The sequence below is a fragment of the Sinohyriopsis cumingii genome, chromosome 16, assembly GCF_028554795.1.
Source record: "Sinohyriopsis cumingii isolate HCF-2022 chromosome 16, ASM2855479v2, whole genome shotgun sequence".
In the NCBI taxonomy this organism is placed as follows: domain Eukaryota; kingdom Metazoa; phylum Mollusca; class Bivalvia; order Unionida; family Unionidae; genus Sinohyriopsis; species Sinohyriopsis cumingii.
Window position 1 is genome coordinate 90,453,964 of NC_142976.1, and position 16,112 is coordinate 90,470,075.

The 16,112-nt window shown below is 32.5% G+C and overlaps 2 protein-coding genes across 2 annotated transcripts in view; both read left to right on the top strand.

The window, feature by feature from the left end:
* Positions 1-1,387, top strand: part of LOC149780980 (uncharacterized) — an 18,950-nt gene extending 17,563 nt beyond the window's left edge. Inside the window, exons 2-3 of the mRNA XM_089936257.1 lie at positions 787-1,245; positions 1,368-1,387. Of these exons, the coding sequence (XP_089792383.1) occupies positions 787-1,245; positions 1,368-1,387 (479 nt within the window). The remainder of the gene's footprint in view (positions 1-786; positions 1,246-1,367) is intronic.
* On the top strand, positions 1,257-15,561 carry LOC149780981 (uncharacterized). The gene is made up of 3 exons (XM_089936445.1): positions 1,257-1,611; positions 9,309-10,379; positions 14,781-15,561. Exons 1-3 carry the CDS (start codon positions 1,428-1,430, stop codon positions 15,515-15,517), a joined length of 1,992 nt encoding a protein of 663 aa, XP_089792571.1. The 5' UTR covers positions 1,257-1,427; the 3' UTR covers positions 15,518-15,561.
* The last annotated feature ends 551 nt before the right edge of the window (positions 15,562-16,112 follow it).

The window sequence follows — 16,112 nt, forward strand, 5'->3', positions numbered from 1 at the left end:
AATACCGTACAGAACATGAGGACTATGTGATTACTGGTTCAATGTGACGTCCGTCATAAAAATCATCGTCTTCTTTTCTTTCAAATTCGTCTTATTTGGCTTCTTCTTATTCTTCTTCTTTTTCTAATAATAATAATAATAATAATAATTATAATAATTAATAATAATAATAATAATTATAATAATAATAATAATAATGATTATAATAATTAATAATAATAATAATAATAATAATGATAATAATAATTATAATAATTAATAATAATAATAATAATAATAATAATGATTATAATAATTAATAATAATAATAATAATAATAATAATAATAATAATATTAATTGATAATAATAATAATAATAATAATACTAATAATAATAATAATAATAATAATTAATAATAATAATAATAATAATAATATTAATAATAATTAATAATAATAATAATAATAATTAATAATAATAATAATAATAATAATAATAATTATAATAATTAATAATAATTATAATAATAATAATAATAATAATAATAATAATAATAATAATAATAGTGATAAGAAGAAGAACACGAATAGCAAGGAGAAGAAGAAGAAGAAGAAATTAAAGGACGATGACGACGCCAATGACGGATTTGGTGGTGGTTTAATTATTGTTTAAAATCAAAAATATAATGAAATGCATCATATTGTGTTATATAAGAGTCATTTTCTTACTTTAATATTTGCATTTTAGTATTTTGTGGTCCGTGCTGATAACGTACGTGTATTGATATTATATCTTATGTTCACAGACGACCCTTACCACGAGTACAGAGGTATTGTTGTGTCCGGCGACAAAATATTAATCGTAGATAAGAAGGCTTCCAATATCCGGCTTCACCGACGCCAGAATGGGAAACTACTGGCAACATCTGATAAACTCGAATCACGACCCCTTGGAATCTGTCTTATAAATGACGTGGACATCTGTGCAATTCTGTATAACAGGAATATTGAAATCATGTCATTACAGTGTACATGTGACAGAGAAGTGATAAGACGCGTCAGGACATTACATGTGAACCCAAGCTTTGATTACTGCCATGCAGCAGTCAAATACAGAGATAAACTTATCATCTGTGGTGTGAAACAGTCTGATATATGCTGGTGCAGTGTGTCCCTTATTGACGGACATGCTGACACAATATACCAGGTGTGTAAAGGGTTCTTGAGTTACTTGGCCACAAAAATCAACATGATTTATGTCTCCTGTTATGCTGGCTCCCCGGAAACTGGTGTATATGGAATAGATATTTGGGATCCTAGTAAACATACATTTATATACAAACATAATGACCTAAATTATCCCAATGGTATAACTGTGGATACAAAGGGATTTATATTTGTATGTAATTATAAGTACCCAATTCCTTTTCTGTCGGACCCGAAGAGCATGGAGGACCATCCCTGTATACATCATCTAACAGACAGAGGTCAACTAGTGACTATATACAAGAAGGAGATGCCATTAGATCTATGCAGCATATTCTGGGATCATGATCAAGAGCTTCTGTACGTCGCAGGCTTGGATAGTAATGTGATCACACGATACAAAACCGAGTATTCACATCAACAAGGTACTTCATGTTTCTAATTTGACCGAGACATATATTTACAGAATTATAACTTTATCATAGAAACAAACAAATGTACAATATATAAAAATAATTAAATTTCAAATCAAAATCTGAATGGAAATAACTACAAAATTGCATTCTCCCCCCTATTAATACGCTAGTATGATCATGCATATATGGTCGGTCTGGTGTCAGGATAACGTGACTGGTCGGAACAGCATGCCATATGTGTGCCCTAGACATCACAATAAACTGTCACACTGCAGACATCGTAGCTATATGACTGAACATTTGTTAAAGCTACATTGCAAATCCAAATCACATCACACACATAATCCCAAGTTCAGATTAAATCAATCATTTGTAATTCTAAATTTTATACTAATATAATTTTATCTAAGCATGTTCATTCCTAATTGCTTTGTGATCCGCATCTTAGCTATCATCAAAACATTCCAGACAAAAATATTAAGATTGGTACAATGACGGTTGGGCCAAGAAGCCATTACCAGTGCAGGTCGCGGAGCTTTCATTGTAACATCACAACACTCGACATTTTGTCTACTAGGACTCTTTCCTCGCAACATATAACACAGGACAATTGGAGAGTTCGGGACGAAAATAAAATGTTATTGAAACAAACAGGAAAGCATTGATAAACAGGCCATATTTCATTGAACGGAAATAACTCGAGCCTGTGGGTCTAAATCGATAAAGGTAGTTTAAACTATTGTTTCTCTGTTATGTTACAGAGAAGCAATGTTAAAATTCTTAGTAGCGAGGTAGTACAATCTTGGACATAAAACTCTCAAAATGAGGTGACTACAGTAAAAGGTATGCTTTTAACTGTACCAGGATGAAGTCAACCTTTCGATGGTAACCTTTGGAGGAAGTTATATCCCTTATTCGTAATTTTACGCATGAATAATATTAGCAGACAATCGATAAGAAGATACGCTTGTTATGAACGAAATTCAAATATGAACCTATTATCAGTATAGATTATTTAAGTGTAAAAGGAGAAAACGTACCATGTCATATAAAATCAGATAAAGGGAGAACCATGTGCTGTAGAAATGTTTTAACTTATCTTCCAAAAACTGAAGTTATTTGAAAAGAAAAATCACGTGACCTGTCAATTCAACGATTCTCACAATATGTGGAGAATGCTGGTTGCTAGCAGCAAGAGTTTCAATACATCATAAAGATGGATACGTTCGTCCCAGAATATCAAATTTAGGAGAAATAAAGAAGCTCAATTATACTGTTATTGTATAATTACCAGTTAAATTTGTACACAGCTGTTAACAGGGATAAGGAAAGTGTTTAATAAGTACCAGAACATCGGAATGTTTAAGAGATTTTCTAACATTCGGTATAACAAACAATGAAAATTTAAACTAATTCCTGTTAAAACATCAGAATATTTTTCTGCATCATCAAGTGACATGGCTCGTTCAATTGTGATAAAACATGAAATTGTAACAAGAGATGGAAAATCTGTTTAAAACAAAGGATCCCGCAGCATACCACATGCGAAATGACAAGTTGCTGAGAATAAAAATAAAAAAAAATGGCAGAAGATGGGGTTTATATCAAATGTCCATAAAGTAAACAAAATACTTTAAATGTAATGGTGACTTGAACTGATGATTGAATAAGGTTCTGTTGTGACTTTCGATAATTAAATGACTTCATTGTCAAAGATTCTCAACCACTACCCAGAATCGGCGATAGTTGTGGTGGTATAATTTGAATATGAAATCGGGCTACTACCAACCTGGGATTGAGGAAAACGACAGGCAAAAATCTCAATGCTACTTATTAGGCGGGGAACAATAGTGCAGATTAGCAATGATCCGGCCAGTCATATCCATCATGTCCACATTATATTTTCAGATCTCCTATTGGAAATGATCATTTTCTGCATTGGTGAAATCATTTGCTAATTTTTTAAAAAAAACTTGAAGACAACTTCGTATATTTGTAGATAGTTTTGCAAAGAATGAAAAATGATAACTAGAAACACAATCCTAAGAAATGCAAACTTTCAAAACGAGATCCCAATTCTAGGTCATGCTAAAATTGAAGCAATTGTGGGCACCAGTAAAGATAAAATCACAGTAGTCAGTATACAATGATACAGCAATGCCGGAGACAGAATATATGGATAGTTGTATTCAAAGCGCCACATAAAGCAACCAAAGGAATGTCAAAATCGTGCACGTTTAAAAGGTTTAAAGACAACCTGCATACGGATTGAAATACACATCCTAGCTGTTGATGATGTCCGGCTGGCCTGTTGATAATTCCTACATACAATTTGTCTCGTGTACAAAATTGTCGGAATGTTTCAAAGAATACGGAACTGAACAAACTCTCAACACCTTCTTACAGAAGCATTTTAGGAAAAGATTTTCACGCATAACCGCTTATGCAAGTAACAGGGTTGACCAGTGGCAGGCAGGTATTTTCATATACAAACCAAGAAAAACATATGTTTAGAAACGTGTAGATTTTGACAATGGTTTCAGCATATACGTTTGTTTCAAAAGCAAAACAAAATGTTTTAAAAGTAATAATGCATTAAAAGAAATTTTCAACGACAGAAAACCGAAGAAAGACAAAGCTTGAAGACGGAAAAGAGTTTTATAACAGTAGTATTTGGGATTTTGGTTGAATCTTGTTCAACTATTTCGATTTAAAAGCTAGTGTAGTAGAAACTTTAAGTAGAAGTCAAAAGACCACAATTTTGGAAGTATTTATTTTAAATGAATCCATACAATGGGGTAAGATTTTGTCAAAGCCACATTTATGAATACACTTACCTCCCTCACTGATCCATATACATGACTCCTGTATAAACGATTTGGTTATTGGCAACTTATAAATTTAGAACTCCTGATTCCAAATTGGTGAAAATGTATTTCAAAATATTCATCCATCTCTGCAAATTGATACATAACTAGCATTAGCAAGGAAATATTCAAAATGTTGTCAAGATATACCAGACGATCATGCTGTTCACAAATTAGCAGATTTAATGGTAGAACATATTTATGGCATGTTTAACAAAAAAGAGTTAGCTCTACACAGCAGGCAAGAAAACTAAATTGAATGACAAGATAATAATAAAAACAAACCAAAATTGAAAATAGTTTGCAGACCGACAGAATGAAAAATTAAATGAAAAATAATCCTCAGTAAGAACATTTTGATGAATTGTTCGACAGATAAGACCCAGCAGAACTAAAATCCATTAAAATAAATGATATCTCCACGGGGATAATGGAGAAGCTGCAATATTAACACTGTGAGCTTCTTCGCGATATCTGTTTTCTGGAATGCGCCCGATATGAAGAAAATAAAACAGACTTCTAAAATTGGGTTTAAATGTTTACATTTCGAAAAATTGTATTGCTAAAAGCAAGGAAAGTTAAAAAGTAAGAGTGTCCAGACACACTTGAAAGAACAAATTCGCTCTGAATTTTTCTTAGGGTGCGAATTTGTATCGTCACAGTACGAGAAGACGAGTAGTTTTCATGAGTCCTGCAATTATGCATTTTCCGAGACAAAACATTTGAATGAAGAGTTTAACTCATTCATAATACCTTGAATCTAAACAAATTCAAAACCAAAATAACCAAAATTAGTGATTTTACACCATTTAAATGAACTAAAACCCAGTATGCCTTTTATATGATATTTTTTGGGCATGTTGAAATTAGAAAACTGTCATATCATATTAAAATACTGAAATAAATGGTACACTCATATTCAAACGAGATGCTGTCCTTCTGCAATATGGTTGAGAATTTCGAAGGATAAACACTAGTTGTAAAACGTTACTAATGTAACAGAGAAAATCTGATGGAGGAAATGAAATATAAAAAAACGCAAAATGCCGGAGGTGTAACGAATGTGTATAAAAACCAAGAGTAATGTGTTAATACAACAGAGGAATTGAATAAATCATAAGATAAGAGAGACAACGAAAAACTAAAATTGCACTGCGAAAGCTAACATGTACTGGTCTTTGCTCTTGCTTGATGTGTATTCAAATAATTTACTCACTGTTATCGGGTTAACATATTCTGTTGATCAATAGATTTTGCTTCTATTTTGAAAGTGTGTATTTGAATCGGGAACTTCTACAGTTTCTTTTGGTTCTCTTTTGTATTGAAAATATACTTCCAATAATTTATTAGTCGGTTTTACTTTTAAATAAAAACTAAATGTTGTGTCTAATTACAACATAATTTACTAAATTCAGTATTTTTCTTGTCTTAACACACTTGTACTCAACAGTCAAAATTTATTCAGTTAATCTTGTAATGGCTGCCTGCCTAGATACTTATGTTGTATCTCTTGTGTTAGGCTGGAGTTTGTTACAACTCTACAGGCTTAAACTAAGTAACAGAAGAAGCGAAAACTAACAAGTTTAGCAACACTCAACAAATAATTTATTTCCCAAGAATACAAAGTCGAAATTTAAATGTAACGCATATTATTAGGATTAAATTCCAAATGATCTTAAATGCTATCACATATCCAAATGGATAGAGTGTTCCGAATGAATTCCAATAGTCTTATGAATGAAATCCAAATTTGAATATGCTGGTATACCTATTTGCCTCGAATGAGCTAATATACTAATAGTCTTGATATATTTCAATGATTTAATCCAGAATGTTATTGAATCAAGTAAAACTTATCCAAAAATAATGCTTTTGCCCAAAAGACAATGAGCAATTTGTAAGTCCATTGAAGAATTTAAATAAATAAATCCTTTCAGGTATAACTAAACACAACAAAAGGACTGATTGTACCTGACATGTTAAAATTGGAATGTACTGTTCTCATGTAAACAAACTTTTATAGACCCCACTTGACCTATGCCGCAATAACCATTTTTCTAAACATACACGGTCATCTTGATGAAAAGTTCCTTAAACTTTGTAAACAAGGTCAGATCTGTTTACTTAAATATTAGCAGCGAACCTGTCAGAAATCAAGTATATAATATTATCTCCAAACAGAAAAAACAATATCCTGTATTCAAATCCAAGTTAACGTGTTTTAGAAAAATGGCATTAGTTAGAAATGCACAGACTCCTAATTCAAACCTGGACAAAAATCGATAACACAATACAAATTGAATATACATAATCCCCCCTCCACCACCACTTCAGTCCCACAGCAGTATCACATTTCAGCAAACCCTTTTCGTTTGTATCAGATGCCAAATGTCATTAATTTACCTGGCAGGATTTTCGTTCATTTCATATAAAGGTGAAAATAAAATTTAAACTGCAGTCATAAAGAAGATGTGAGGAATGACTGAAATACATTATCATGTCCTATGGAAGCGACTATATATTCAAATTAAATGACCACAACATATTGCTGACACTTATTTTAGTTATCTGTATCGATTCGAACAAATAGGATTGAACAACATACCATATTATACTCTTTCAAAGTAAAAGAAAATGTACATGCGCGGAAACTACATTTACTTTATATCTGATGATCAGGTAATATTCAAAGCAATCAATTCAGATCAAATTAATTTTAGAAATGCAAAATGTTTCTGAATGATTTTCATAACAGGATAATTATATACTGAATAATTGTGGGAAAATATCGTTATAATTTTAAAAAATTATGAATCACTCTTTCTTGTGTTTATTTGCAACTTACCTTCATCCTTATCAGTCTAAAAGGAGAAACGTTTTCACTTAACCCACAAAACTTTCTTATTGATATTTCGTTTAGATATTCGTATAATAATCTAAAACATGTCTCTTGAGTGATATGTTACTTGTTGTTCTTGGGTAATTTTTACTTCAGATAAAAATTCGTTATTATTCTCCTATAGACATATCTTTGATGTAGACAGATCGTTTATTTCTTGTATAACAACACATGTATGTGTTAGCATTTACCGAGGTCGTTTCTACAGAAGATAGTATCTAATGATGTATTCGGTGCTAATGTGATAACACAAAAAATCTATACCTTTGTCCTTAGGTGAAATTGCACTATTTGATACGAAAGGTAAAATAGCACATACAAAAACAAAAATATATATTGTCAAGTCTACCTGTATTTCCATGAGAGTGCCCTTGCTGATTAGTTCCAATTTCATTAGTCTATACTCCTTATCTCCATTTTTCTTCTCTATTTCTTAATCTCTCTCTCTCTCTCTCTCTCTCTCTCTCTCTCTCTCTCTCTCTCTCTTGTAATTCCATTTGTATCTACTGCATTTGTATTTGTGTTTGGTCTTTCTGTATTTGCTTACCTTTCTCTTCCTGGTTATCTAGTCTTTCCATCTCTTCCTTTGCCTCTTGCCTTTCGTACTCAGTTTGTACCTTCTGTATTTCTGCATCTCTTTCCTCCTATCTTTCTTGCATTTCTCTGTTTTCACTTTCTCTTTCTCTTTCTCTATCCTCCTCGTAGAACTGCATTAGTTTCCGCTGAAGCTGAAGCGTCTCTAATTATACTTCCTTCGATACCAAACTAGACAGAAACTTTATCAATAAACCAAATAAAGTATTAAAATATTTCCGACCTCTTGCTTCACCAGGAAAGCCTTCGCCACAGCAAGATCATAATGCCTGGAAGGCTCAAGTAACTCACCCTTTTAAAGGACTCTAATTAATCGTGGGTAGGATCGACTATGAAATTCTTTATTTTGAAGGTCATGATGAAAGATGGTTTTTAACTATTAATTTCTCAGTTATCAAAATGCCAGAGATTACTAAAATTAAAAACCAATGAAATGTAAAGTTAAAAGATCTTTGAAATATTAAAATCTCTGATATATGAAAACTTCTAAAATATTTTATGAAAATTCAATTCCCGAAAATATTCAAATGGGGTTTAAATTCCGGACGATCAGGAATTACGTTACGTCTCGTGGCTTAAACTTAAGCAACAAGACAAAGTAAACCGAACAAGCATTCGATGTTCCAAAATATACATTTATTTATATAAAATATAAAATCAAACAGAGTGGAAGAACTAAAAATATCTTACAGTGTATGAATTCATATGATATAATAATAAATTATGCTTCCGATTTCGCACTAATCCGGGAACTCTCCAAAGGTATTCTGAATGAAGGTTCTAATATAGTTATGTGCTACCGTGCTAGCATACTGAAGAATCGCATTTCTAAATCCAAATATGTTTTACTTCAAGGTAATCCAGTGAAAGTTAAATATCACTACAGTAGTGAATAGATTCACATAATCTAATATAATTTTTAAATAATGATGTCCTTGACAAAATTCACAGATTGTATCTATATATACGCACCAAATCAACACTATCTGATTTACTAAACGATTCGCGAACATTATATCGTATGGTTTTGAAATATTTCTACAGTTATGTTATGAGTTTCTCAAGCTATTCAACTAATCAAAAACTAGGATGTGCATGATAGCTCTACAGAGCAAATGCATTCCTAATTTCACGTGATGTTTACCTGACCTCCATTTAAATTAATGTGTGGTGTATTTAACCTAATAAGTTGTTGACTTGACCTTAGCATTATGAATAAGACTCCTACAACGTAGTGTATATGTATTTTACTATAGTTGTAGCTTGCCATTGAATTATATAGTTTAAAATACAAATGACATAAACCCAAACATATATATGTATATATTCATTCTTCCACATTGCAGACATAGTTCATGATATGGACATCAGTAGAGAAGAAAAATGTAGTGGGATTGAAGAGATATTTCGAGAGAGAAGGTATTTAGCTAAAACTGTCATGATGTTTGCAGTAAAAGAATGTGGATACAATAAGGATGTTCAAAGTCGTCTGAGAGGGATGTCTAATCTGCTGAGCCAAGAAATCCCCCATGCAACAAGTGTATGGTGTGGATATAGAATGCATAACCCATATAATCCCTTGTTTGTTGTTAATCTCTGCAAACACACACGGATAACAGAGAAGTCAAACCTCCCCAGCTTATTTCATGACTACGAAATTGTCTATCGGTACGAACATACGCCCAACGACGAGGAAACATTTATTTCAGAGCGGTCTGAGTTATATATAAGTACCACACATGAGGCCATTGAACGTGTTCTGAATTGTATTGCAAGAAATACAGAGAGACTTATGCTGGAGCATAGTAATCTTAGCATTATCGCTGCATCCTCTGTTAAAGCAAAGGGCTTTAATGGCTGTAACTGTAGTCTGACATTGATGGAAACAATATGCATTGTCTTCTACGTTCCTGTCAAGGGAATCATCCCAATAGGCGAGAAGGAGTTGCCAACGGAAATTGATGGAATAGTCACGGATGTAAGAGAGGGTGAGTTTGTGTTTCATGGAGGAAAAAGAGCAGGTGATTGGCTTCCTAAGTTAAGAATGGGTTGCTGTATTTCACCAAATGGGCAACAATCTGGGACCCTTGGTGGGTTTGTTGAACTGCCTGGAAACAAAATCGGCTGCATTACAGCTGCCCATGTGGTCTTGAGTGAAAAGGAGAGACAGAAGTATGTCAAAATGAATGTAGGAAATAAACGTAAATATAACGATGACCTTGCATCTGGACATAGAATAATAAACATATACCAGCCTTCGCCAAACACTTCAGATGCATTTGGACGCGTCCGTCAGATAGTGTTTGAGGAGGGCAATGAATCTACAACTTCTGTTGATGTGGCGGTAATTGAAATCACTGATGATGCAAGAAGACCAGATGCGGGGCTTTTTCCTTTGGATAGCTCTACAGATATCGGTAAGGGTGAACAGAATGTACAACAGAAATAAAATAGTTTGCTTCTCTAGGCCTTTATGTTCTTTGGGCAATAATCTACAGTGAAAGATCAGTTATGTTTCTTCTAATTCGCCAGTTCCAGGAACTCAAAGTGAATTTAAAGTCAATTTCATGGAGGGTTTATTCAAGTAGCTGATTTTGATCCACCAACATGTATTCTAGAATTAATTTTAACAACTGTGTATGTGTCCATGAATACATAAATGATAATTTGTAACATTTTATGAGCTACCTAACACCTTCCGCTAAAAGCTATTGATCCCATATGCACTGCAGAAGATTGTAAACTGAACAATCGAGATTGAAGTAACCTAAGGTAAGGGTTTAAGTTTGCTAGGTTTGTTAATATCAAATTTGAAGGAAAAACATATTTGTTCTAACTTATGATAACAAAAATTGACTTTGTTGCAAGCGGAAGATGGTGACTACATTGAAATCTATTCATTTGTTTACCTCAAAATACATAATCTACCCATCTACACCCTTGAATCCGGTCAATGTTTGGACTTTCTTTGATAGATCTCATTATTTATGATTATTGTTTTTTAGCTAAATAAGAGACCTGCTAAATAAATGGAGTACCTTATGCTAGAATAAATGTCAGGACATCTGATATATGAGCACGGGATTAATGAACGTGTTGATACGAGGAAATCCAAATCAATATATTCACATTATTTCCATTCGTGAGGTTCTATTATCATGTTAGATAACATTCCCGTGTTGTCCTGGGCCCTGCGTGTATTATCTGGCATGTATAATATTTGGTAGTTACTATTACCTATTTGAAGCTTCTTATTAATAATCCCGGACAATTTTAGAACTAATTTTGGCCGGAATCGCCCTGAGATGAATGGTTTTAATCATTTACAGATCACGTGGTTTGGCATTAAGCATAATCAATGTGTCTAAAACTTTAAAGCAACTTCAAACAGCTGCATCACAAAAACATCACAACAACGTTCTTCCAAATTTGACAAAAATCGGGGGACTTTAGATGCTGTGCAGGAAATAATAATCCGCCATCCGATCGAGCCGCTTTTACTAAAAACTGAGAGATATTGCAACTATTTCTTTTTTTTAAAAAACGCTGAACAAAATTTTATTAAATATGGCAGAAAGCGTCCTTTCCAAGAGAACTTTCATGTCTGTGCAAATGATTCCGCTCCACATCATATATAGCCGCTATTGTTAAATATTAAAACAAATCTCGAAGCTACTTCTCAAAAACACAAAAAGATTTGCCTGAAAGGAACCTTTCAGTTCTGTACAATGACGCTGACTCACCATCAAGTATGGTCTTTATTATTAAAAATAAAAAAAAAATTGAATGAAATCTTATTAACAATTGTTCAACATAATTTCATTAAATTTGACAGAACTTCTCGTGTTAATAGGGGATGCATGTGTATACAAAATGACGTTGATCCACCATAACTATGAACGTTAATATTTTTGGAATTAATAGTCATTTAAACGGTATTTGTATGAAAAGCTGATCAAGAAAATCTGTGTAAATTTGATAAAAAGGGTAATTCCGATAAGATCTTTAAAAAGTATACAAAGATGCTAAAACGTCCACCAAAAATGTGTGTTGCCTCTACTAAAGCTACATAAACTTGAAACGGCTTCTTCAAACAATTGGCCAAATTTGATGGAAAGGATTCTAGTTATTACATTTATTAAAGTTATGCCAAGTCAAACATGGCTGCCGTTATTTAAATAAAAATACCTTAGAGTTACAAATTCCAGATATACTTTTATTAATCGATTCTGGAAAAGCATGTGAATATATTTCATGGAATGTATTCATAATGTCTAACTTTCTTTAATTTTGGACCAAGTATAAAGCACTGAGCTAAAACATCGTTGTAATATCTCATCGGCTATATCTGAGATATAAATAACAGGTACCTTGTTCACCCTACTAAGTTAGTTCATCCATAACTTTGTTTCTATAAGATCTTTTCCTGACCGGGGTTTATTTTGTCTATTTAAATTCGCCAAACCAATACAATATCCAACCAGAAAGTATTTTTCTGTCATTTTGGATCGGTATATTAAATTTCCATCTCCTAATAGGAACGGATAGATACTGTCACAGACTGCATACTCAAACAAGAATACAAATGTTCAGTTAGATGAAAGAACTGTACAAATCCATGTTCTTATCAAAGCTAATATAAACGTATCGATGTCTATCATGGACAAGTCACCATTAGAAAAAGAAAAAACTCTTTTTTTATCTTTCTCCACTCTTGACTGCAATATGAATATATTTAATAAACCCCTTCAACAGTACTGCAGATAAAGAAACCATGAAATAATTCTTGCCATTACGTATGCAATCCACAGGGTTTGAAGAAATGTCTACGGAATTCGTCCTGCTGCTGCAGATTTCACGATGACTGGTTCCTACATTTGGCTATTAGGCTCCTGCCAAATGGATGACTGATATAAGGCGATTTTGGGCAGTCATACATATAATTATACTGTTATAAAGGATATACAATATATCAATTTAAACAAAATATACAATTGTATATAGTGCATTGGCATTAACGCCATTAGAATACAAAGTAATTAACTTATCAATCCAATAAGTTTCTTTTATGAGTCTATTGATGTCACCATGTACAATATCTATTGGCATGAAAGAAAAATCGAGTAGAGAGTGACTGTAATACTTATTAATTACACGACCTGTAGTATGTAATGATTATATTGTATTGTGAAAGGAATTATATTTTTCTCTATTTTACATTCTGCTGTGTTTAAAGCATCATGTCTTTGTTGAGCCCTGGGGAGTCAAGATTTTTCGCTGTTGTTCATCATCTTGATTCTTGTTTGAAATTATACAATTCCTGTTTATGTTGAATCTTTGGTTTACTGATGTCTTGCTAGGTGCTATATCTGTATAGCTGTTCCTTGCTGTAGTTTCTTTGGGTTTTGAATACTTTTTTTCTTGTTGTTCATTTTTTTAAAGAACTGATATACTGTATATCTTTTATAACAATAGAATTATATGTATGACTGTTTGTCTCTATTTTGTTCTATTATTTTAATGATTCAGGTTTCATTAGAGGCTCGTGTATATTTTAGATCCTGTCATATATATATATATATATATATATATATATATATATATATATATATATATATATGTGTGTGTGTGTGTGTGTGTGTGTGTGTGTGTGTGTGATCTGTTTTCTTTCAAAACATTTCGTGTGCCTGAAGAAGCATAAATGCGAGACTAGTTGCACAGAATTTTGGGCGTTTGTGTTGTGTTTTATCCAGGATACTGAGAATTCTGCCAATAATTAGTTATGTATGAAATTTGTGTCATTGTCAATCATTTTGAAAAAGTCACTTTTTTTATAAAATTCATCTGCCAGAACGTGACGAATTCAATATTAATTATCTCCAAGTTAATTTGCTCTCCACGGAAAATTAGAAAATGAAAAAACAGTTCGTGATCATTATACGAAAAAAATTTCAGAAAGTCGACATTTTAAGGGGATATTGCCATCCATAACAGTATTCATGTTATAATATATAGAAGATATTTTCTTTTCGTACACTAATAACGGATATATTTCACCGTGTTATACGATCAACATGATATTGTAACTAGTGGCGAAGCCACGAGTTAAGATATATAGTTTTTCGTACCACAAGATGAAATATACCTAAAGTAGGAAAAGAAACTTCTTTTTATCATATACCAGACATGCTTTAGAATCGAAGTTTAAAAGATTAAACTCACTCTTCGAAACAACACGCGAACCGCCACCCCATTTTCGTAAAATCACCGCACTTTCAAAGGCTGATCATATAACTATACTTGACTTAAGAGAGTAGCAGGGTTGGGTGGACCTAATCTATTTCAGTAAATTACATTTTATGTCAATTTGTATAATATTTGAACCTATCTGAAAACAATGCAAGTCTGATTCAGCATGTCGTTGTCGTGAAGGGGAAATAGCTTCAGAGAGATGAGCACGGCATCTAGTCAAATTTCTTATCAAAGAATAATTCCCATTTCGGTAATGCAGGGCAGTTTCTACTTATTTATTTTAGCTCATAAAGTACTCGTTTCTGTTGCTTCAGGTATAATTTTTGGGGAATACTCAATAACGTGTCACATGGCGTAATGGGAAATCCTATATTTTCGCATGGGAAATATAAGAACATATGTTCACATATGAAAATATAAGGATATATTTTTGTCATGTGAAAATATAGGAATGAAATAAAATATGAATATTATTTCGCCAATAAGTTTCTATATTTTACACTTAAGTATACAATAAATAATGACATTTCTTCTCAAATTTAGCTACGATTTTTTTTTACATGCAGGCTTTACAAAAGAACAGCCAATGATGTATAATAGTGGAAAGATTCGAGAGGATTTAAATATTTCGAATAAAGGATGCATGGTGATCAAGTATGGGAGTGTTACGGGTATTACGCGTGGATTTATGGTGTGGGAAGGAGTATCAGTTCGGAAAATAAATATTATCGGTCAGCCAGGGAATGAAGTAGATAACATACCGAATGCAACATTTTTCAAACAGTTGGTGGTAAAACCTTGTGGCAAAACATTGGCAAAGCCAGGTGATTCAGGAGCATTGGTATTCATCTGTAATGAGGGAAATATTAGAGATCTTGAAGCAATTGGACTGCTTATTGGTGGAACTACCAATAGAAAATCAGGATGCATGCTTATATTTACGCCAATTAATGCTGTCTTTGAACCGCTTGGGCTCAGTAATAGGATGTTCAAGAGTTTTCCAGACATTGTTGAATCAGATCAAATCATTTATTCAAGGCAAAGTCAAGAAATTGATCTTATGAGAATGTCACAGAAAAATCTAGAGGAACAAATACTGGAACAGAAGCAGACACTCACAATGCTACAAGAAAATTTAGTAAACCTTACTGAAGAAACACGTGAGATAAAAGATGAAATTAAAGCGAACAACATGGCATTGGAGCAAAAAATAACAAAAGCAATTACCACTTCGTTGGAGCAAACTATGCAACAACTGACTGGAGTTATTTCAGCGCTTACAGAACGAAGTCACACAAGTTGAAATTACCTTGTTGATATACATACTAGTACACTCACACCCACTAACACATACTCCCATTATATATATATATATATATATATATATATATATATATATATATATATATATATATATATATATATATATATATATATATATATATATATATATATATCGAAATAACCTATATATAGTAATAAACTGCATCATTGGAATGAAATATACATTCATGTATACATTTATAGTAAACGTCCCACGGGTCATGTACATGCATTTACTGATATAAATTTAAAAATTAATTTTAGTCTTACACTTTGATCGTTATGTGGTTATAAAGTTTAATCAATAGTGATTTTTGAGTGATCTGCACATTAATTGCAATAAAAAATTAAATTCGAAAATTATCGATCGCTATGGACTTTTACAATGGCAGTTCAGCATCAAGAAAGTTGGTGTTGGATTGAACTATTTCTGTTGCAGGGGGAATCAAGGTACAGTCGCGTGCAGAAGAAGTCGCGCTCATTTTCCTTTATCTCTTGTATGGATATTCAGCTCTGATTGGGGTAGATGAGTGACATACATTTTTTTTAACATTTTGTTTTTAACTTGTACATAT

Coding starts and splice junctions, on each gene's coding strand:
- LOC149780981 (XM_089936445.1), top strand. CDS start 1,428: ATGGAGGACCATCCCTGTATACATCATCTAACAGACAGAGGTCAACTA. Junction 1,612..9,308: donor CGAGTATTCACATCAACAAG/GTACTTCATGTT, acceptor TCCACATTGCAG/ACATAGTTCATGATATGGAC. Junction 10,380..14,780: donor GGATAGCTCTACAGATATCG/GTAAGGGTGAAC, acceptor TTTTACATGCAG/GCTTTACAAAAGAACAGCCA.